The sequence below is a fragment of the Sphaeramia orbicularis genome, chromosome 24 (genome assembly GCF_902148855.1).
Source record: "Sphaeramia orbicularis chromosome 24, fSphaOr1.1, whole genome shotgun sequence".
NCBI lineage: Eukaryota > Metazoa > Chordata > Actinopteri > Kurtiformes > Apogonidae > Sphaeramia > Sphaeramia orbicularis.
In genome coordinates this window covers 38426722-38452352 of record NC_043979.1, presented here as the reverse complement: position 1 = coordinate 38452352, position 25631 = coordinate 38426722, and the positions used below count along the sequence as shown (strand labels likewise).

General features: G+C 35.0%; 1 protein-coding gene across 1 annotated transcript in view; it reads right to left on the bottom strand.

Annotated features, from left to right (window-relative positions):
- adgb (androglobin) overlaps positions 1–25631 on the bottom strand; it is a 126424-nt gene that overhangs the window by 9258 nt on the left and 91535 nt on the right. The window contains exons 30-34 of the mRNA XM_030128232.1: positions 20310–20421; positions 12310–12422; positions 9863–10018; positions 8364–8454; positions 8167–8269 (exon numbers count right to left, since the gene is read on the bottom strand). Of these exons, the coding sequence (XP_029984092.1) occupies positions 8167–8269; positions 8364–8454; positions 9863–10018; positions 12310–12422; positions 20310–20421 (575 nt within the window). The remainder of the gene's footprint in view (positions 1–8166; positions 8270–8363; positions 8455–9862; positions 10019–12309; positions 12423–20309; positions 20422–25631) is intronic.

Below are 25631 nucleotides of genomic sequence, written 5' to 3'. Positions count from 1 at the left end.
TTATATTTACTGAGTTATCGCATCCATCCACTTCCTATCTCTTATAATGGGGACATTTTTCAAAGTCGCACCAAATCCAGAATCAGATCCGGATCCAAATAATTTCACTAACTTTTGTTGACATCATCATAAAGAATCTGTATACCAAGTTTGAAGTCAATTGGAATTGCAGTTTCGGAGAAGATGACGATTGAAATTTTTGTAACAGACGACGACGACAGACGCCGCTGCCGGACGCCGCATGACGACAATAGTTTACGACCTGTCAGCCGGTAAGCTAAAAACATTTTCATTAACTGAAATAAATAAAAACCATAATTAAAAGAAAAAAAACAATAACTAACTGAAACCGTATTGTGTGCTTACAAAACTAACTAAAACAGATAAAAATTATGGATAAAATTCCCTTCGTTTTCGTCTTTGCTGACATCGGACTGATACGAAATTGATTTATTTCACTCGAGCTATTTTAGCTAGCGGCACCATACGACACTTCACGGTCCGTCACTTCTTGTCACTTGTGGTTTAGAGTCGTCTTCTGGTCCCCACTCTACCTGGAAACATAGAGACTAAAGTTGGGAGAAAGCAGCAGAGTCCTGTCTGGGATTCGTTTGAATACGACGGAGAAAAAGCGAAAAGATACCAAAAAAACCAAAACTAAACGAAAACTAAGCATTAAGAAAAAAATGAAAACTAATAAAAACTAGCAAACCTGCTCTAAAAACTAATTAAAACTGAATTAGAGAAAAAAAGTCAAAACTAAATAAAACTAAACTATAATGAAAAATCCAGAAGTATTAGAACCTTGATAGGTATGAGCATTTTTGTTTTATTCTCTAAACTACCGACAACATTACTCCCAAATTCCAAATAAAAATGCTGTTATTTAGAGCATGTATTTGCAGAACACAACACATATCAAAATAACAAAAAGATGCAGTGTTTTCAGACCTCAAATAATGCAAAGAAAACCAGTTCATACTGATTTCTAAACAACACAATACTAATGTTGTAACTTGAGAAAAGTTCAGACGTCAGTATTTGGTGGAATAACCCTGATTTTCAATGACAGCTTCCATGTGTCTTGGCTCTCCACCAATATTGTTGGATGACTTTATGCAGCTCCTGGCATAGAAATGGGCTCTATGCACAGCCTCACTACTGTACTTCCTGAACTTTAGGTGGGTCCTTTACTTCCTGTTTTTCATTACTGGACACTAGGGATGTAACGATTACCGGTATTATGCTAAACCACAGTAAAATTCCCGACGGTTAGTATTACTGTTTAAATTCTAATTATCATGATAACCGTGTTTGATTACTGCACTTCGAAAACTCACGGTACTGCACATTTCCTGGAGAAGCAGCATTCATCCATCCATCCATCTATCCATCCATCCATCCATCCCTGAAAAATAAACTAAAACAACTCAAACTTGATCTGGAAAATGGTCAAACAATGGCCATAAGGTGCCATCTTTAATGCATATTTGTACGTTTGATGTTTACATATATTGTACCAATCTTATTTTGGTATTAAACTTGGTGACCAAGATAAAGTTTGGGCGCAGATTGTGAGAAGATCAAATTTTTCAAAATCAAATTAGCAAAAAAACCTGACCTGATTGAGAAAAACAGATGTCATTTTTGGATTTAGCGGTGCAAAATGGTCCTAATTCAGCTGAATAAACCTAGACAACTTGCAAAAAACCTTTTTTTTTTGTAACCCAGTGTAATCAAAGAACAAATATAGAGACAAATATGGACAAAAAAACACACACAAGAGAAGGTAGATGATAGTGGAACAGTGTCAGAGCAGAAGTCGAGTAGTTTTCAGTAGTTATTTTTGGACTCCAATTACTTTTGCGGTACCAATAGCACTGTTTTTGCCTGTTGGAAGAAGATAGTGATGGCCACAGTAGTGGTGTTTATACTTCTTCTTGCTCCTTGGCCCTTGCACTTGGCACTACCCCTTGAAACGGAGTTGCAAAGAGTATTGGCTGAAATGGGACAACCCTTCCAGACCTGTTACGTCATCAGCAGTCATCGATGCCGCTATAAACAGACATGACAACTATGTTTCTGACAGAATTCACCATGCTGTCAGCAGCTGTAACCGTCTCTGTTGAATGGGCTTTAGGCATCTTTTTGTGGCTATCAACCGCAAACCGCAGAAATGTGTGATACACTAAAACGGCATTAATCAAATGATTAAGTTGTTTACGAAGAAAATACATACGTTTGTGTGTTTCTTTCGTCACACTGCTGCACTTTTTTGCTGTGTTTACCTCCACCTTGCTGATGATTCGAACAGAATTGTGGGAGATTTCTCACACCCCTCCCCCTTAGCCCTTCCCCTTCGACTCATCGAGAATTGGGACACCCCTACCCCTTCACGTAAATGTGCAACATGGAGGGGTAGAGCCAAGGGGTGAATGGGGATTGGGCCAAGATGTCTACAGTCCAAGGTTTCATAGACTTATTTTGTCTAAAATATCTGCTTCTGTCTCTTCCAGGAGTGTACAAACATTTGTCAGCTGCTGTGTTTTCCTTAAGGTTGGGAGTTTATTTTCTCCATTAAAAGGGTAAACAAATAAATAAATAAATAAATAAAGTTGCAGCAGTGCTAAACAGCAGTACTGTGATGGCGAGGTGAGGCAGCAGAGGGAATGGCATCAAATGTAGATAAATTGTACTTTTAATCTCATTTCAACAAACAAAACGGACAAAAATGAACAAAATAATCAATGAACTGAACAGGAATTACCAAAATAATCCAAACAATTGAACAAAAATATCAATAAACTGAGTAAAAATTACCAAAATAACAAAACAAACTGAATGAAAATGAACAGATTAATCAACAAAATGTACAGAATAATCAATAAATGGAAAAAAAAAAATTATTAAACTAATAAACAAATCCAAAAAAAAACTTCAACTAACTGAACAAAAATTACCAAAATAACAAAAAAACAAACTGAACAAAAATGAACTAAATAATAAAAAAAATTAACAAAATAATCAATGAACTGAACAAAAATGACTCAAACAACAAACTGAACAAAAATGAACAAAATAATCAACAAAATGTACAGAGTAATCAACAAATTGAAAACATTTACCAAACTAATCAACAAATCGAACAAAAACATCAACAAACTGAACAAAAATGAACAAAATAACAAACAAACAAAAATGAACAAAATAATCAATTAACTGAACAGAATTACCAAAATAATCCAAAAAACTGAACAAAAATATCAATAAACTGAGCAAAAATTACCAAAATAACAAAACAAACTGAAAGAAAATGAAGAAAATAATCAACAAAATGTACAGAATAATCAACAAAAGGAAAAAAATCACTAAACTAATAAACAAATCCAACAAAAACATCAACTAACTGAACAAAAATGACCAAAATAACAAAAAACAAACTGAACAAAAATGAACTAAATAATAAAAAAATGAACAAATAATCAATGAACTGAACAAAAATGACTCAAACAACAAACAAACTGAACAAAAATGAACAAAATAATCAACAAAATGCACAGAGTAATCAACAAATGGAAAAAATGTACCAAACTAATCAACAAATCGAACAAAAACATCAACAAACTGAACAAAAATTAACAAAATAACAAACAAAAATTATCAAAATAATCAATGAACTGAACAGAATTACCAGAATAATCCAAAAAACAGAACAAAAATATCAATAAACTGAGCAAAAATTACCAAAATAACAAAACAAACTGAAAGAAAATGAAGAAAATAATCAATAAAATGTACAGAGTAATCAACAAATTGAAAAAAATTACCAAATTAATCAACAAATCGAACAAAAACATCAACAAACTGAACAAAAATGAACAAAATAACAAACAAAAATGAACAAAACAATCAACAAAATGTACAAAATAATCAACAAATGGAAAAAATGATCAAACTAATAAACAAATCCAACAAAAACATCAACAACCCCCCCTCCCTCCGATCACCACCAAAATGTCATCATTTGTTCCTTGTGCCAGTATCAACATTTCCTGAAATTTTCATCCAAATCCATCCATAACTTTTTGAGTTAAATAAATAGATAAATAAAGTTGCAGCAGTACTAAACAGCAGTGCTGTGATGGCGAGGTGAGGCAGCAGGGACAATGGCATCAAATGTAGATAAAATGTACTTTTAATCTCATTTGGTTATTTTCATTTATTTATTTACTCATTTTTATTACCACCCGTTTTCCTCCTTTTCTCTCTCTCTCTCTCTCTCTCCTTTTCCGTTCTCTTCGTCTCATTTAGTTTCAGTTTCCTAATGATTGTCTTTGGTCATATCCCTGATTTTTCTTCTTTTTATTTATTTATTTGTTTATTTTGTAGCTTTTTTGAGAAACCCACATACACATCTTACACACTCCACCACACACGGAACATTTACACAACTAAGACAGGACACTGATTCTTATTACCGACTGACATTTTGTTTCTTTTGTATATTACATGCCATATATCTTACCCCCCCCCCCTTCCCCCATATTATGATGATGTAATGTAAATGTAAATATTGTATAATACTGTACATAAATCTCTTTGTCACTTGGTGTTCAATAAAGGCTAAAAAAAAAAAAAGGTTTGGCACACATCGAGGTTACGAGTGTTTTTACGCTAAACGCCCAGTCATTGAGCGAAACACTCTCCCCGTCTGATATTAGTATTCTATAACGTTGCACGATGAGAAGTGCATTCAGAACCACACTCTTCAATCTCCTGTGCCGAACAAACTGTTCCCACGAGCTCGTTCTAATAAATGTTTCCTGTGAAATACGTCCAGACAGTGTTCGGAGTGTTCGTCGGCCTACACTTGCTCATGGAGATATTTCCCATCAATTATTACTAAACTATTTGATCAGTAGGTTGAAGCTTAAGAACATCTACTCTTCTGTATGTTTAGTTTCTCTCCGCTCGTCTTCCCTCTTGGCCTGTATACATCGCTGTCCTCTAGAGTCCTTATATTGCCCTTTCAAGCCAAGTAGAGTGTAGAGTCTTGTACCACTGCTGTTCACAGCACCAATCGGAGCAAAGGTCACAGAAATCGGTAGCAGATCCTATATAAACAGCTCACTGAGGATAAGGCTGCTGGAATGCCCACCAACATACAAAGCGTGCACGAACACAGCCATGCATACTCAATGCACACAAAACACATGTATCTATCTACTGTTTTTTTTGTGCAGTCAGGGCTTCAAAATAAGACTAGATTTCGATTCTTACAGCTTTGATAATTGTATTTATTTAGCGTTTTTACATTACAATAGGAGGGCTAGTGCTATTTATTGTTATGTATTTTTTATTTTTTTTTATTGTTGCTGTGATTGTTATTGTTATTTGTTTGTTATTTATTTTTCGATATTGGCCGGAGAGAGAGCCAGGGCACACTGTGTTTCACTGCCATGGTACTTGTACCCTGAACGCACACGACAAATAAACTTGAAACTTGAACTTGAGAGTCAAAAGCTACAAAAGCATATGAACACTGTTACAAAAGGTCTGTTCTGTGATCTAAAATAATGTCATCATCTCATAATACAGTGTCAGCGTATTATAACGGCCTATATCCTTGCCTTCCTAAGATAATTGTGTTTGCCATAATTGTAAAAGTCATTTTCAGGAGGATGTTTTAGGAAACACAAAAAACTTAAAGGTGTGTGATATTTCCCTTTTTTAAAAAAAAAAATGGAATTCACATGTATAAATGATAAATTAAGGCATAATGTTGTAAAAATTACACTTATTTTTGCTAAGAAATTTCAGTTTTTTCACATTATTCACTTTTTTTTGTCAAAGTAAACATTTTCATAATTGAGTTTTACTTTATTGTACAAAACCAAAGACAAAATTATGGATTTGTCATTATTTATGTATAGCCTATAATGTTATTATTTTACTGGTCCCACCCATTTGAGAACATATATGTGCATATATATGAACATATACGTATGTGGGCCCGCAAACTAAATTGAGATTGACTAAACCATTCCAGACAATTTCACTCTTTTTTTTAACATCTATTTTTTAGTTAAAGGAGTGATATTTTGCTTTCTTTTAAAATGGAATTGACATGTATAAACAATAGGTTAAGACATAACATTGTTAAAATTACACTTATTTTTGCTAAGAAATTTCAGTTTTTTCACACTATTCACTTTTTTTTGCAAACAGTTAGTTTGTAAAAGTAAACATTTCATAATTAAATTTTACTTCATTGTACAAAAACAAAGACAAAATTTTGGATTTGTCATTATTTATGTATAGATGATAATGTTATTATTTTACTGGTCCCACCCATTTGAGAACATATTGGGCTGTATGTGGGCCCACAAACTAAGTTGAGATTGACTAAACCATTCCAGACAACTTCACTCTGTTTTTAACATCTATTTTTTGGTTAAAGGAGTGATATTTTGCTTTTTTTTTTTTTTTTTTTAAATGAAACTGACATGTGTACATGATAAGTTAAGGCAAAACATTGTTAAAATTACACTTATTTTTGCAAAGAAATTTCAGTTTTTTCACATTATTCACTTTTTTACGAACGGTTAGGTTGTAAAAGTAAACATTTTCATAATTGAGTTTTACTTTATTGTACAAAACCAAAGACAAAATTATGGATTCGTCATTATTTATGTATAGGTGATAATGTTATTATTTTACTGGTCCCACCCATTTGAGAACATATTGGGCTGTATGTGGGCCCGCAAACTAAATTGAGATTGACTAAACCATTCCAGATAACTTAACTCTTTTTTTTAACATCTATTTTTTAGTTAAAGGAGTGATATTTTGCTTTCTTTTAAAATGGAATTGACATGTATAAAGGATAAGTTAAGACATAACATTGTTAAAATTACACTTATTTTTGCTAAGAAATTTCAGTTTTTTCACACTATTCACTTTTTTGAAAACAATTAGTTTGTAAAAGTAAACATTTTCATAATTAAATTTTACTTCATTGTACAAAAAGAAAGACAAAATTTTGGATTTGTCATTATTTATGTATAGCCTATAATGTTATTATTTTACTGGTCCCACCCATTTGAGAACATATTGGGCTGTATGTGGGCCCGCAAACTAAATTGAGATAGACTAAACCATTCCAGACAATTTCACTCTTTTTTTTAACATCTATTTTTTAGTTAAAGGAGTGATATTTTGCTTTTTTTTTTTTTTTTTTTTAAATGAAACTGACATGTATAAATGAAAAGTTAAGGCATAACATTGTTAAAATTACACTTATTTTTGCTAAGAAATTTCAGTTTTTTCACATTATTCACTTTTTTTATTAACAGTTAGGTTGTAAAAGTAAACATTTTCATAATTGAGTTTTACTTTATTCCATTCCAGACAACTTCACTCTTTTTTTTTAACATCTATTTTTTAGTTAAAGGAGTGATATTTTGCTTTTTTTTTTAAATGGAATCGTGTATTTTAAAACATTTCCCTGTGGTCTACATAAACTGTAAATGCTCTGCTTGGGTCTGAATTCTTCATTTATTCAACTCCACAGGTCCTTCTTCAACAGTATTTCTGAGTAATGACACCAGAAAGGTCATTTTGAGCGCTGGCCCCTTAAATGCATATGAGCCACTTCTAGCCCCGCCCCCTCCAGGCAGTTGACCGTGCTGCTCTGTCCCGTTCAACCGACAACTGAACATTTTAGGTAATCGGCTCAAAGTTTGGACATATTTTCAGTTTTTACTACAACTGCTGCTGCTGACAAACAATTATGTCGTACTCGGAGAAATGTTCGTCTGAAGTCTTGACCTTATATGTGCAAATGTGATAACGTAACTAGTTATAAAACGTAACAAATTAAGAACGAATTTAAACAAGTTGTAGAAATCCACTTGATTTTTGCCGAAATGAATATAAAGATAGCTTTGCAGCACCTGGAGGGTTCAAATTCAAACTTTATGAACTGTTAGGGCCCAAATACACAAATAAATGAACCAAAGACTAATAAAAGTGGGTTTAACAAAATACGACCCCTTTAACCAGAAATTGAGTATTTGATTATTTAGGCAAAAATGAGGCAATTAATTTAGGAAGGTGACGATATATACAACAACAAAATGAGTAGTAAGAAAAGTGATAAAAGACCTGATGAAGGGAGTGTAATCCATGGGGTCAAATGTGCAGGGGGTGCTTTGGGGCTTTTGATTGGATGGACGGTCAGATGAGTCAGGACCAGGTCTGGGATCAGCTGTAAAGGATCCAATCAGAGAGGGCTTCATCATAACACAATACACGATATGTACAGGTAACAGTAAAGTATCAGCAGAGTGTGGGTACGTTACCGTTCTCTTTAGTTTCCGCATCACCTGCGTTGGTTTCATCATTTGCTTGGTGCTCGAATTGGTTCAGAAACTTAAGACGAGACTGCAAAGCCTGAGAAGATAACAACACATCCAATAATATGAGAGGAAGTCAGTTAAATACAGTTTAACAGTTTGGGATCAGTCAGTCAGTCAGTAAAGTAAGTAAGTAAGTCAATAAGTAACTAAGTAAGTAGCTAAGTCAGTCAGTCAGTCAGTCAATAAGTAAGTCAGTAAGTAACTAAGTAAGTAGCTAAGTCAGTCAGTCAATAAGTCAGTCAGTCAGTAACAAAGTCAGTCAGTAACTAAGTCAGTCAGTAAGTCAGTGAGTAACTAAGTAAGTAACTAAGTCAGTCAGTAAATCAGTCAGTCAATAAGTAACTAACTAAGTTAGTCAGTCAGTCAGTAACTAAGTCAGTCAGTCAGTAACTAAGTCAGTCCGTAAGTCAGTCAGTAACTAAGTCAGTCCGTAAGTCAGTCAGTAACTAAGTCAGTCAGTCAGTCAGTCAGTAAGTAACTAAGCCAGTCAGTCAGTCACTCAGTTACTAAGTCAGTCAGTCAGTCAGTACCTAAGTCAGTCAGTCAGTAACTAAGTGAGTCAGTCAGTCAGTCAGTAACTAAGTCAGTGAGTCAGTCAGTCAGTCATTCAGTAAGTAACTAAGTCAGTCAGTCAGTAACTAAGTCAGTCAGTAAGTCAGTAAGTAACTAAGTCAGTCAGTCAGTAACTAAGTCAGTCAGTAAGTCAGTAAGTAACTAAGTCAGTCAGCAAGTAACTAAGTCAGTCAGTAATTTGGTCAGTCATTCAGTAAGTAACTAAGTAAGTAACTAAGTCAGTCAGTCAGTAACTAAGTCAGTAAGTTACTAAGTCAGTCAGTAAGTCGGTCAGTCAGTCAGTCAGTAAGTAACTAAGTCAGTCAGTCAGTAACTAAGTCAGTCAGTCAGTCAGTCAGTAACTAAGTCAGTCAGTAAGTCAGTAAGTAACTAAGTCAGTCAGCAAGTAACTAAGTCAGTCAGTAAGTTGGTCAGTCATTCAGTAAGTAACTAAGTAAGTAACTAAGTCAGTCAGTCAGTAACTAAGTCAGTAAGTTACTAAGTCAGTCAGTAAGTCGGTCAGTCAGTCAGTAAGTAACTAAGTCAGTCAGTCAGTAACTAAGTCAGTCAGTCAGTCAGTAACTAAGTCAGTCAGTCAGTCAGTAATTAAGTCAGTCAGCCAGTCAGTACCTAAGTCAGTCAGTCAGTAAATCTGTCAGTCAATAACTAAGTCAGTCATTCAGTCAGTCAGTACCTAAGTCAGTCAGTTCGTCAGTGAGCAACTCAGTCAGTCAGTCAGTCAGTCAGTCAGTCTGTATCTAAATGAGCTACAGTTATCAGAGTAAATCTCATTTTTAACTCTTCATGTACAAACTATTGCCTGCATTTCATAATAAACACTGAAAGACTGAATATAATGCACTGAACTGTAAACGGTGGTGTTTTATTACCTTGCCCGATCTTCCAGGTTCAGCCATTTCCCAAGCTTTCTTAACAGCCTTAATCTCTTCTTTTCTCTCCGTGTCCTTCTTCACCTTGATACTTTCGGCTTTGCTCATATCACTGACCACACGCAGCGTCCAGTTTGGCCTGGTCAGGTCAATGCTCTGCGAGTAAACACACACACGCACACACATAACAAAACACACACAGGCATAAACAACCCAGCCAACATGGAAACTCATGCAGAGATCTGATCTGAAGGTCACAAAACCAAAACGCATTGTGACTACATCTGAGACATTCTGGTACACAGCCAAGCAGGGTGGTACGTTTAGATACCTTATCTTCATAAATAAAGAAGTCATTTTAGTTACATTTATTCCATTTATTCAGAGATCATTATACGCTCTACCTCAACAAATGTAGTGTATCCAATGTCAAAAAAAAAAAAAAAAAAGAAAAAAAAAAAAGAAGATGGCAATTTATTAAAAGGGAACCAGTGTTCATATAATCGACTGAATTTATTTCACTTCAAGCAAACACTATCAAGCAGGGCATTACTGAAAAATGACAGCCAAAAGATAATTGGCAGGCAGTGGAGTCAACCAATCTTGTCAACGGTGACCTGTGTGACGAGATGAATAAAAAATATTTTTAAGAAGATGTGAGGACAGACTTCATTAAAAATCTCATTAGGTGCAGTTTGGATAGGAATCTATGAAGAGGAGTTAAGTGTGCTCTCAAAAAGGTGCCATAAAAAAAGGGTTCATACTGCTACTTTTTTTTTTTTTTTTAATTAAAAAAAGACTTTTTACAGACAGAACAACTGTACCTTGTCTTTCCAAAGGACACAGTGGAGTAAAGATGTTCTCAAGTTGGAAAAAAAACACTGAATAATCTTTGTTTGGTAACCACACTTAAAACCTATTAAAATTAATGGTTTTCATGGGTTTTACTGCAATATCTGAAACTAAAAAAAGGCTACGTTCAGACTGCAGGCAAATCTGATTTTTTTGCCCATATACGACCTGTATCCAATCTATTAAAGACAGTTTGAACAGCACAAATCCGATTTTTTTCAAAACTGACCCACGGCACTTTCAGATGTGGACCGAAATCTGATATGTATCTGATATTTTGCAATGCGACTTCAGTATGAATGGCCAGGTCGCATTTATCCGACTTTTACATCATTGAAATGCGACAAATGTCACAATTCTGCGTCCCAGGAGTGTCATTTCCGTAAACACAGTGCATGTCTGCGTGGTCATGAATTACATCAGGACCTCTTTTGCGCACGTGGGTCACTTCAGGGTTGCATTCAGTTCATACTCAAAACAGAAGTTGCATTTAATGTACGCAAAAAAAACAAAAACAAAAAAAAAATCAGATTTAACCAAAAAATCCAAATTGTGCATTAAGACCTGCTGTTTGAATGTAGCCAAAAGAGATTAATTTTCTCACAACATATTAACCCTTTATTGGGCAAGTGACTATTTTTGGTCATTTCCACGTTACAAGACAGTGACAACAGTTACAGTGAGTCAACAATCTCAGGTCCAGTGTGGTCTCCAGGGTCTGTAAAGTCCACCTCTGCATGAACAGTGAGTGGACCTGCTTTGTTAGGTACCATGAAGTAATGTGGATGTGGACAGGGGTCTGGATCAGCACTTATGTTGGTCTAATGTTCTAAAATACAGGTTCCTTTCACCTTACATGTGTTTTTCTTGTATTTTTTTATATTTACTTCTTGGATTTACTTATTTTTTTTGCCACTTGCGGGTAAGGAACCAAATATGGTAACTTCACTGACCTTGATTTTCTTCATAACAGTAACAAATTTTTTAAATTTTCACAAAATACATTCTTGTTCTGTCCTCCAATAACACGCTACAGCTGAAATTTTGAATTTCAGAGTATTTCTATGAGTGACGTATGAAGGGTGAACCGAGTTATGAAATTACCGACTGCGGACTGGATGCGACACGTCTGACGAATCAGCACTTGTGTTGTATTGTTCTAAAAGTGATGCTCTAATGTTCTAAAATACATGTTCCTTTCACCTTACATGTGTTTTTCTTTTATTTTTTATCTATACTTCTTGGATTAAAATAATCAATCAATCAATCAATCTCTTTGGAACATGTGCACTGGAAAAAAATCAAAATCTTACCAAGTGTATTTTTCCTCATTTCTTGTCAAAATATCTCATCATGCTTTTGACTAGAAATGAGAAAAACACACTTGGTAAGATTTTGATTTTTTCCAGTGTGGGCAAGGAACCAAATATGGTAACTTCATTGACCTTGGTTTTCTACATAACAACACTTTTTTTTTTAATTTCACAAAAGTAACAAAAGTCTTGTCATGTCCTCCAATAACACTACGATTTCAATGTAGAATTTTCAGAGTATTTTGTCCATGTTATTGTTAAAACTCCTTTACCATCTATTACCGTTTCATTCCTGGAGCCAGATTTGGAGCTGGCGGCTGACTTCCCCTTCTCCTTGGTTTTGGGTGTTCCTGTTTTGGACCCATCTTTGCTCTGTGGGTCCCCTAGTGGAAATGCTACAAAAAGACAGATCAGGTCAAATTTTGCTGCACTGACAATTAGGCAAGAATTAGTTTAGTTTATTAGTTTGTTAAATCGTGGACAATCCCAATTAACTAAATGTATCAATAACAGTAAAAAGTGGCTAGTATCCTGCTGTAGTCCCCGGCCTGACGACAATAGACAACCTAAAAAAAACAATATATTACAGCACATTAATTTTTTTTTTAACCCACTACCACCACCCCCCCCCCCCTCTTCGGAGGACAACTTTATTTTTAATTACAGCTTGTGCTTAACAAGTGACAAGTAACAATTTCAAGTTTTACACTCATATTGTCATTAATTCCTTGCTAGTACACATATACCCTACAAAAAAAAAAAAAAAAAAGTTAAGGATATTTTAAATTTTTTAGCAATTTTTTTCAGTTGGGTTTCTTGCACAGTGCTTTTTACTTTTTTTGCGTGTGAATTGAAACAAATTTTTTTAACCCTTTCATGCATAGTGGTCACTACAGTGGACAGTTGCTCTACAGCCTTAATCTTGTATATTCATGGGTTTTGTTGTTTTAGTTCCATATCAACCAACACAGTGGACACTTATGCATCATCTCATAAACTGCAATTCATACCATTATTGTAACTTTGCTGTTCTTGATTGTTTCTTGAGTGGAAATCACTTGTTAATATTTATTTTTTGCATATTATCTCCACGAAGTGAGCAATAACTAGTATTAGCATACGTTAAAATGTGAGAAAACATCAGATTAGCTGCATTAAACATGGTTTCATTTCACCGTTTTCATATCACTTTATGATATTGGGTTTTAAATACATGTTTCTTTGCTTCAAGAATAAAATTCATGGTGTAGCTGAGTGGACATTTTTGTAACTCCATGAAAAACAGGTTGATTTAAAAAAAAAAATTCAATCGCATTGTTTTTTTTCATGCCTAAAGAGGAATAAAAACACTGAGGAAAAAAATCTTGATTAAGGTATTCATAATTCATGCATGAAAGGGTTAATGACCAGATATAGTTCTAGTTACAAATGGCAAAAAATGACCAAAAAAAAAAAGACAACAACAAAAAAGAAATATCCTTAACTTTTTGTTTGTAGTGTACATAGTGGGATGGTTTGTATAGACAGGGACAGGACATAAAGTGACAGATTGACACAAGACAGTGGGAGAGAACAGACATAAGACAAGACAATGAAACATACAAACTAAGTGGTTGCTGTTGGAGACACATACTAATGTTGATCAGATGTATTGTGTTGGCGTGTGTGTGTATATAATTATTATGTTAATGATGAGTGGGAGTGAGGCGTGGAAGTTGAATGCTGAGACAGAAAAGTTGGTGTGTGTGTGGGGGGGGTAGTAGTAGTAGAGGTTGCAAAGGGGTGTGTGTTCTGTTCTGATGATATATGCATTAATATACATTAATTAAAAAGAGACTTAAAACAGCAAAGAGACAACGTAAATCAGTGGTTCCCAACCTTTATTGGCTCGTGACCCTATTTTAACATCACAAATTTCTGGCGACCCCAGACATTAGAAATGGAGAAAAATATTTTGCTAAAATTAATTTGTTTATGATCATGTAATAGTTTGCTTTAGATGACATTTAGTCCATATAATATACATTATTATGGACAGAGGCAGAAAATCCAGGTGTAGATTACTGCGCAAAGTGAGAATTTTATTTTCCTTGGTCAGGATATGTACAGTCAGTCCAGTTTGGATTTAAAAGGCTGACAATTAATACTGAACAAACAAGAACTCAAACTATGAATTATGAAAGAGCTGCAGCATCTGAAACTGAGCACAATGAACATTTGAAGGACAAACAGTACCACAGTGCTTCAGTTTCAGCTTCAGTTTGTCATGTCTTTTATGGATTGTGATTGTCTCCCTCAACTCACCATAGATTTTTTTATTAGTGAGTTTTTATTTTTATTTTTATCAATTACTAGAAATTTCAGACGACCTCATTTGAATTGAATTCAGAAGACTGACTAAAGAGCGGCAACATCTTATTCCATATATGGATGTGTTTTGGTTGTGTTTTGGCATATTTCTGTAAAGCCAAAACACTGCACAAAGAGCGGGAATTTCTACCCAGAAGAAAACCCCACTTCATTTTAAAAGCAGAATCAACACAAATTTTGGGTGAATTTTGGCCTCCCTTTGGGTCAGTTATGGCTACTTTTTGGCTGGATTATGGGGATTTGGGGCTTTTCTAGGACAATAATGGCTATATTTTGTAAGTCCGCAATTAGCTTTGGGTGAATTTTGGCTTCCTTCTGGTTTGATTTTGGCTTGCCTATTTTGGGCCATTTACATCTGCCCAGAACTTTGCCAAAATGGCATGCCAGTTTTGGGCCAGATTTAAGCCATAATGATTTTGCTATCTGGGTATGCCTATAAATAATGGTAACACCAATTTTTTCTCTTTGAACAAAGAAAGCAAAGCAAAGAACATTAAATTCTGAAGGGCGACACGGTGGTGCAATGGTTAGCACCCGTGCCTCACAGCAAGAAGGTCCTGGGTTCGATTCCAACACCAGTTGACGGGGGGTGGGATCTTTCTGTGTGGAGTTTGCATGTTCTCCCTGTGTCTGCGTGGGTTCTCTCCGGGTACTCCGGCTTCCTCCCACCATCCAAAGTCATGCACTAATAGGTTAATTGGTTAATCTAAATTGCCCATAGGTGTGAACGTGAGAGTGATTGTTTGTCTCTATATGTTCAGCCCTGCGATGAACTGGCGACTCGTCCAGGGTGTACCCCGCCTTCGCCCCTATGTAGCTGGGATAGGCTCCAAGCGACCCCCCTGACCCTAGTGAGGATAAAGCGGGTTCAGAAAATGAATGAATGAATGAATCAAATTCTGATATCCTTTAACAATAAAATGTCAATAACCTGAACAAATATGAACAACCTGGAATGTCTAAAGAAAAATAAGTGCAATTTTAACCATATTCTGCCTATTTTGTGCCTAGGTAGATCTGATCTGTAATGCACATGTATAAATTATAAGTTGAGGCATAATATTGATAAAATTGTACTTATTTTTCTTCAGAAATTTCAGTTTTTTCCAGTTATTCACATCTTTTTTGTTTTGGATAGAAATACTTTCATCATTTAATGTTATTTTTTGCACTAAAAAAAATGGAGTTGTCATTATTTATAGGTTATTGCGCTATTACTTTACTGGTTCGGCCCACTGGAGATCAAACTGGGCTGAATATGGCCCCTGAAAGAAAATGAGTTTGACACCCCTGCATCAGTACAATAATACAGAGACAGCACATAGAATCCAAACACACAAAAGCACTTTGAAAATGACTTCGTGCATACAGTTCCAGAGGCAGCTATTGCAGCAGTACGTCTCATCGGAACTCAAGAGTGACATGTGGATTAACCCTGTATGTGTTGTGTGGGTACATATGTGCTAGATGGCACTGTTGCACTTCACAGCTAAAACAAACACAAGCCAGAGGTTTAACTATGAGCCTCGCTCCGCTGATCTAAAGAGGCATAATAATCCATCATTTAGCTGACACCCTGCCATTCTGCTTGAACAGCTTTGGTGCGTTCTCAGTTCCGCTAATCGCATGACAGAAAGAAATTCATTGTTCAGTATGGATCTAAATATCAATGTGTTGGTATCATTTCTAGCTGGACAAACTCAAACAGAATGCATCTTAAAAGCTATTATATGCTAATCGCCTTGAAGCACTTGAAATATGAGTGAAGAGCTTGACGTGCAGTAACCCTTCTGCTGATAGCTAACTAATGTAGCAGCATATACTGGAGTTTAAAGCTGAAATGTATACACGTGCATGCATTAAACATGCTCTGGATGGTGTATTTTTTTTTTTGACTGTAGCTTGTTAAACAGCTTGTTAAAGAGGTTTCAAAGCTTGGTTTGGCATGTATGTGTGTACCCATATAGCATGTAGGGAGCATGATCAAGGGCGAAGCCTCACCACTGAGACAGAGTTAAACTGGGTGAAATTAATTCACTTTCCTGCCGAGATATTTCCCAGGGCACCAGGGGGCAAGAGCCAACTTCATTTGACTTCCCATTGACCCACTTTCACGAGCTTATTGGAAAACCACAGGATCTTTGTGTGGACATTAGCCTACAAATGCGCACGTGGACTAAACCCCAGCATATACAGTGGTGGAAAAAATTATTAGACCATTAAAAGTCATCAAACACAATGGTTATGCAATCAAGTAGTGACTCCTGTGTGTATCATGTGACTAAAACAGACAGAAAAAAATACATGGAATGCCTAAAAGCACTATTTTTGGCAGTACAATGCCATAACTATTGATGTAAGTGTAACTTAAAGGAGTGATATTTTGCTTTTTTAAAAAAAGAATTACGCATTTTAAGACATTTCCCTGTGGTCTACATAAACTGTAAATGCTATGCATGGGTCTGAATTCTTCATTAATTCAACTCCACAGGTCCATCTTCAACCTTATTTTTGAGTTATGACACGAAAAAGGTCATTTATTTGGAGCGTTGGCCCTTTAAATGCACATGACCCCACCCCCTCCAGGTTGTTGACTGTGTGCTCTGTCCCGTTCAGCCACTTGTGTTCGTTAATACAACCAACAACTGAACATTTTAGGTAATCAGCTCGAAGTTTGGACATATTTTCAGTTTTTACTACAACCGCTGCTGCTGATTAACAATTATGTCGTACTCGGAGAAATGTTCATCGGAAGTCTTGACCTTATATGTGCAAATGTCGTGACGTAACAAATTAAGAAGGAACTGAAACAGGTTGTAGAAATCTACTTGATTTTTGCCAGAATTAATATAAAGACAGCTTTGCAGCAGCTGGAGGGTTCAAATTCAAACTTCATGAACTGTTAGGTAGGGCTGGGCATATCGATCTAAATATCCATAGCATCGATACCAAGGTGAGTATCGGTATCAGATCGATACTAGTGTGGTGAGATCCATACTGTTGTTTCAGTTTCTCTTCTATTCGTCCAGCAAATTACTTGAATTTCCTCAGAGCGCACTGCAGCTGACAGGGAAACTGCCACGTGATGTGTGCAATCACATGTTTATTTGCCTAAAATCTAATTATATTATAATCATAATTAACTAACTAAAAGCAAAATCACACAATTATTCAATGATCACGACATTTCAAATAAAAAGTATCGGTATCGTTGATACTAGCCATGTATTTACTTGGTATCAGATCGATACCAAAATTCCCAGTATTGCCCACCCTTACTATTATGGTCCCCAAATACACAAATAAATGTACCAAAGACTAATAAAAGTGGGTTTAGCAAAATATGACCCCTTTAACTGATTTTGGTTATTATCAAGAAAACATGGAAGATTGATAATCAGCTCTGAAATTAAACTCTTATGAGCTATTTTTGTTGTTATCATTATATTTGTCCAAACAAATGTACCTTTAGTTGTACCAGGCATTAAAATGAACAAGAAATTATAGAAAACAAGGGTGGTCTAACAATTTTTTCCACAACTGTATAAGCAATGAAACCAAATGTAGAGTTGTGGAAAAAATTATTAGACCATCAAAAATCAAACACAGTGGTTATGCAATCCAGTACTAACTCCTGTGTGTATCATATGACTAAAAAAGACAGAAAAGAAAACACGAAATGCCTAAAAACAACTGTTTTTGTCAGTACAATGCCATAGATATTGATATAAGAACTGAAGTGATATTGGTTTTTATCAAGAAAACATGGAAAATAGATATCAGCTCTGAAATTAAACTACTATGAGCTATTTTTGTTGTTATCATTATATTTGTCCAAACAAATGCATCTTTAGTTGTACCAGGCATTAAAATGAACAAGAAATTGAAGAAAACAAAGGTGGTCTAATAATTTTTTCCAAGACTGTATGTACGCAGACAACAGACAAATGGCCAGATGAACACAACATAATTAAGCATGAACAAATCAGTGCTGTTCATCTCACACATGGTCGCCCCCATCATAAATAAATAAAGATTTGTCTTCCGCTACAGTCAAAATACAGCTGATATCTGGGTACCAGGCATGTTCATTTACTAAAAGCCTCCCACACAGTGACACCCAAACACAATCACAAGCATTTACTCGCACATTATACCCAGATTTCATGCTATGCAAACTGAATGGGTAAATATGCAGACGATTATCAGGAGCAACATGAAAAAAAAAAAAAAGAATAAGAATTCAATGATAGCTGGCAATCATGCAAACTGTCACCCATGCAGCACGTCTTTCATCCACTCGTGCCGCAATTAATTCTTCTCCTCAGCATTTTTAAAAAGCTTCTGCAAATTTCAAAGCGCTGATTTTTCAATCGAACCAATTTGTGCATCGTGATTAAAGGCAGAAAAGCAGAGTTGGTGGCAGAGGACAGGATTATTGCTTCAGCCAACGACCAGTGGGCACAAGAAATCACACTCTGTGATCTACGAAAGCAGCTGTATTCATTTGGCTTTCATTAGGCTGGTGATTACAGGCCCCTGGCTGGCGGAAGCGAAGAACAAACAGCGCCTGCCTTGGCCCCTGACTCTGCCTACTGAGTATCTGCCACATTTCACATTAAACAAAAATAAACTCTGCAAAAACAAACACACAGGATATTCTATAAAATCTACCCAGAACCTGAGGCTCCGGTGCTGAAAACCTTTAACCCATAAAGACCCAGTGGGACTTTGGTGAAAGTTCCCAAATGAATTTTTGTCCATATTTAACCTTTCTTAAGTGATTTATCACCATATATATCCATCTCAGAGTTTAAGATGTTCACCACCAGAATCAAAACCTGGTTAAAGACAAAACACAACTGTTCTCATCTGTAAATATTGTATATATTGTGTATATTGTGAGGGAGAGTGAATGAATGCCTCATATATAAATGCAACACTGGATTATCAAAGTGTATGGTGTGACCGTTTTAAATTATGTATATTTTATAGATATAATATTTCTATGCATGGTATGATCGTTTTAAAGGATGTATATTTTTTACTTGTACTGCAATGTAGTGGAAGAGCCCAACTGGGACTGGGGTTGAGAATTAGCAATAGCTATAAACTCTATATGCATCACATCAGCTGAAAACTTGTAACTATGTTTGACTGCATTGCCCCCGTCAAATAAATAAACAAATACATAAAATATATCATAATATTATCCTCTATATACACCATTTATTATAATATTATCTTCTTCATTTTGCATTTTATCAGTATAAATCAGGTATTTTCCTGTATTTAATTTACTGATCATGAAGATGTTCATTAAAGCTCAGATTAAAGTCGAGGGTTATTCTATCAAAAACAGAGAAAACTGCCAAAAATCTACTTTTTCAGTAAAATATATTATTAACTGAACATAAACCAAGGATGTCTATCCACTGTCATTGATCCAACTCTATGGGTTTTACCGGTGAGTCAATGTTGTAGAAGATGACAGTGTTTCCACGGTAACTACGGAGCCTCTGGACGTCCAAATGGGTCGTATCTGATGACCGTGAAAAGATGAGAAACTGAATTTTACACCAATTATTTACATGTATTGATAGGATTAGTGGATCAACAGGTATTCAACAGTTTAGGTCAGTAGATGCTGTTGGTTGCTTTGGGTCTTTTATGGGTTAAAAAGCAATAATAAAACAATAATACTCCAATTCGCACTATAGGGAAATTTTGCAATATCTGAACCGTGCATAAAACATGTTTGAACTACAGGGAGGTTTATTGGATTTCATTTGGCTGTCCAGAGTCTTATGTTATTGTTCGACATTAGCTGACCATATTTTCATGTTTTCAGGCAAATATTAAGCGAAGCGGTCTGAACAGATGTGGCATTTGTGATAGTCTAAAGTACGTACCTTTAATTTCATTCTTCTCCAACTCTCTGAGCAAATGGACAAACGCCAGCTGAGATTCATCCAAATCCCAGCTCTTATAAAGCACCTCTGCCTGCACCACATATTTATGGCTCTGTGAAATAGAGACAAGCCAAGTCAATGTAGAACACGGCTATCAGCGTGTAATATATTGGAAATGACAGACATAATAGCAAAAGAAAATGTACGAGTGATGCGATATAAAGTATAGAGTTAAAGACAGTGTGAGACTAAACACCATTTTGTGTGAAATGACAGCTGGAAAATCTGTGCTGTTGTACTGATGATTCACAAAGACAGACACAGTGGTCTTAAGGACAAACTGCGCTTATTTTTTTTTACCATTTATGACCAGTGTTGTGCAAGTTACTTCCAAAATGTAATCCATTACAAATTACTTGTTACTGTTATCACCCCGCCCCCCGAAAGGGAGGCAAGGGGTATTGTTTTGGGTTTTGTTTGTGTGTTTATTAACAGCAAACAGCAAAACTGTTGGTTGAGTTCATACCAGATTGGGTTTATAGATTGCTGGTGCAGAATAGATGTCAATATATTTTGTGAAAAATAGGTCAAAGTTTCCATTTTTTATGAATTTTTAAAATCTTTTTTATTTTCCCCATTTACTTATAATGGATGACATTTCACATGTCTCTAGAAGCAAAAGTTATGGTTGGATTCATACCAAATTGGGTTTATAGATTGTCAGTGACCCAGAATAAATGCCATTACATTTTGGGAAAAACAGGTCAAAGTTTCAATTTTTCATGAATTTTTAAAATCTTTTCTATTTTCCCCATTGACTTATAATGGGCAAAATTTCACATGTCTCTAGAAGCAAAAGTAATGGTTGAATTCATACCAAATTGGGTTTATAGATTGTCAGTGACCCAGAATAGATGCCATTACATTTTGGGAAAAACAGGTCAAAGTTTCAATTTTTCATGAATTTTTAAAATCTTTTCTATTTTCCCCATTGACTTATAATGGGCAAAATTTCACATGTCTCTAGAAGCAAAAGTAATGGTTGAATTCATACCAAATTGGGTTTATAGATTGTCAGTGACCCAGAATAGATGCCATTACATTTTGGGAAAAACAGGTCAAAGGTGAAATTTTTCATGAATTTTTAAAATCTTTTCTATTTTCCCCATTGACTTATACTGGGCGAAATTTCTCATGTCTCTAGAAGCAAAAGTAATGGTTGAATTCATACCAAATTGGGTTTATAGATTGTCAGTGACCCAGAATAGATGCCATTACATTTTGGGAAAAACAGGTCAAAGGTGAAATTTTTCATGAATTTTTAAAATCTTTTCTATTTTCCCCATTGACTTATACTGGGCGAAATTTCTCATGTCTCTAGAAGCAAAAGTAATGGTTGAATTCATACCAAATTGGGTTTATAGATTGTCAGTGACCCAGAATAGATGCCATTACATTTTGGGAAAAACAGGTCAAAGTTTCAATTTTTCATGAATTTTTAAAATCTTTTCTATTTTCCCCATTGACTTATAATGGGTGAAATTTCACATGTCTGTAGAAGCAAAACTATGAGCTGAATTCATACCAAATTGGGCTTATACACTGTCAGTGACTCAGAATAGATGTCATTAAATTTGGGGAAAGGTAGGTCAAGTTCAAAATTTTTAGGAATTTTTTACATCTTTTTTTTTCTCCCATTTACTTATTAAGGGGCGAAATGACAAATGTCTATAAAAACATCAATTTTGTTTCAGTTTCCTTCAAACTTGGCACATATAAAGGGGCAACTGATACGGTGACATCAGCGCATGCATAGACATGATGACATCAGCTGGATCGATGCCAAAATAAGCTACAATACGTGAGAGGGGCAGGGTTTATTGTGCCCGCCACCACTTGTTTAAAAGTAATTCCTTACCTTACAATATTACTCTCAGAATTGTAATGCATTACATTCTGAGTTACATACAGACTCTCATCATAAATGGCACGTACAGTAGAACAATAAATGCCATCTTCACCCATTGGCTGATCACAAACAGGAAGTAGAATTTTCCTGCTGCAATTTTGATTCCTTAAAGCAGCATATGACTTTCATCACAATTTTTTTTCAAATTTAGAAAAGTGATATCCTAATTATCACTAATCCGTAGCTCTTTCCTTCCTGCAGTTTTCAGGCTCCACAATAAGAACTGCTCCAATAACCGTACAATAAACAGTACAGTAAACAATGCAAAAAACCTGTGACATGATCAGCATGTGCTCAGTCGTAAATAGTGTATATAACTTTCTTGTTTGTGTTTATTTTGGTTTTGCACTTCTTTGCTCTTGTGTGCTTTACTTTGCTGCTGTAAACCTCAAATTTCCCCTTGTGGGACTAATAAAGGCATATCTTAACTTATCTTTTCATGCTTACACACCTGAGTCAGTTCCTTCGCGGTGAACCACTTCGATGATGACTCTATCATAAACACAGTCCACTTGTTTACATAACAAACCGAAATGTCACTCTAGCCCAGGGGCGTCAAACATGCGGCCCGGGGGCCAAATGCGGCCCGCCAAAGGTTCCAATCCGGCTCCTGACATGAATTTACAAAGGGCAAAAATTCCACACTTTTGAACTGAATTAAGCAAAAAAAAAAATCGCTTGAATTAAGGAAAAAAATCTTGAGTTAAGTTTAAAAAAAAAAAAAAATCTTCAATTAAGCAAAAAAAATCTTCAATTAAGCAAAAAAAACTTAAATTAAGTAAAAAAAATCTTTAATTAAACCAAAAAAAAATCTCAAATTTAGCAAAAAATCTTGAATTAAGCAAAAAAACAAACAAACCATCAATTAAGTTTAAAAATCTTGAATTAAGTAAAAAAAAAAAAAATCTCAAATTTAGCAAAAAATTTTGAATCAAGCAAAAACTCTTGAATTAACAACTTCAAATTTTTGTCTTTGTTTTAGTGCAAAAAACAACATTAAATTATGAAAATATTTACATTTACAAACTATCCTGTAACAATAAAATGTGAATAACCCGAACAAATATGAACCTGAAATATCTAAAGAAAATTCTGCCCAATTTGAACTATTTTCTGCCTGTTCCTCAGTGTTTAGTGTCTTTGTAGATCTGATCCATAATGCACATGGACAAATGAGAAGTGGAGGCTGAATATTGTTAAAATTGCACTTATTTTTCTTAAGAAATTTCAGTTTTTTTCAGGTTATTTACATCTTTTTGTTTGGATACTTTATAAAAGTAAGTATTTTCATAATTTAATGGGTTTTTTTTTTTTGCACTACAACACAGACAAAAATGTGGAGTTGTCATTATTTATAGGTTATTCTATTATTATTTTACTGGTTCGGCCCACTGGAGATCAAATTGGGCCTATTGTGGCCCCTGAACTAAAATGAGTTTGACACCCCTGCTCTAGCCTTTTCGGAAATTTTGTGGGAATGGTGACCAAGCGAAAGCGGTTTCTTGCAGATTTGGCATGTTGAGTTTTCCTGACAGCAATGTACTCCTTTTGTCTAAACATAAACTAAATGCAACGTCAGCATGTTTCTCCGTATACATGTGTATTTAACCCTAAAACACATTATAGTATAGGAAGCTTTGTCATTAATCCACCATTACTAAGTGTCAATACTGTTAGTCTAGCTTGTGTCCCTGCGGTGCAAAACAAATCACTGACCCTTTGCTCCAAGTCTTCATCAATGATCTCAGTCATGATCAATAGCTGTTTATTCTGGTCTGCTGCTGATCTATGGGATCTGACATGATCTGCCTCATTACTATCGATGTCAGCACTGTTTTTTTTTTTTTTTTTTTTTTTTTTTTTAGTGGATCTTGTGCAAAAAGGGATGTTTCTGAATCACACTTTGGCTCAGTCCTCTGTGGTTAACTGTGCTTATTTCAGGGTTTGTAAAGATTTTTAAAGGTCAAATCCAAGCACTTTTAAGGGTCATTTTCAAATTCTCCCAGCATAGCACCTTATCGCCAGGGTAAAATACATATCTACAGGATTACATATGGGTCCGATCAAGCCAAAGTGAACATCAGCATGAAAAAGTAAATTTGCACATATCATTTATCAAGTGGGCTCATTTTTTAGCTAAAGATCTCTATTTTATGGAACTGTTATGCTTTTTAAAACACCACTTGTAGAAAATAGTTACAACTGATTTTATTGATTGTACTTTTTACACCATAGCTTGAATTTGACGCTAAAAATTATATCTAAAAAAAATTAGAAATGTATCCAGTCTGTTGATTATATAGATCATTGTTCAATTTCAAGTATTAGATTTTCATTTTTTGGTGAATATTATTGATATTTACGAGTTTGAACATTTGTGAGTTGCTTAAAAGGCCCTGTCTACGTGTTACCGCAAAAATACCCGTTTGTAATTTTAAAGTTACTTATAATTCAGATATTTGAGTGAAACTTTCAGTAAGTAATGATCTTTTGATACATTTTAGGTGATGCATACAATGGTAAAGAGTCGTCCACGTGTTATTTGGCAACCTGTCCACGTGTTACCACATTCTCATGTCAATAAAACAGAGACTTTTCAATATTTTACTTAAAAATTTATTTCCAGCATAGTTGAACATAATATCTAAAAGGTTTTGTCCTACTTGATGCCAATATCTGTCATCAACCACTTGATTTGAATGTTTGCGTAAAGCTTAAAAAATTAATTCCATGTGTTATCGAGCAGTAAATTGACATTTTTCACCTAAAAATTTTATCTCTCCAAATTCTGTTATACATAATGTTAAAGTACTTATGAATACATTCTCAAACATGTATAATACGTGCAGATAAGTTACTCTGATTACATGACAGAGACTGTTGAACACCAAATGTGTCCACGTGTTACCGCTTGATCGGACCCATATACTCATGATTTTTTTTCTACTTTTTATCACAATGATCTACACTGTATTATGCTATAAAAATCTAAAATTATGTTTCATAATAGCAAAAAGGTTAGAAATTAAAGGAGAACACAAAGTTTTATCCAAAAAAGGGAAGCTACTTGGCGTTCTCCAGACACACTCACACTGAGACAAAGATTAGGATTAAAAAAATGTACCCGGATTTGACCTGAGAACATCCACTAATTTTTTTTTTTTTTTGACATAAAGTTTTATTTTTCAAAATATATCACCTCTCTGTAAGCAGCTTTGGTTATAAATGCAAGCACTGTCAAGCACTTAAACCACAGGTGTCAAACATGCGGCCCGGGGGCCAAATCTGGCCCACCAAAGGGTCAGATCTGGCCCGTGGGATGAATTTGTGAAATGCAAAAATTACACTTAAGA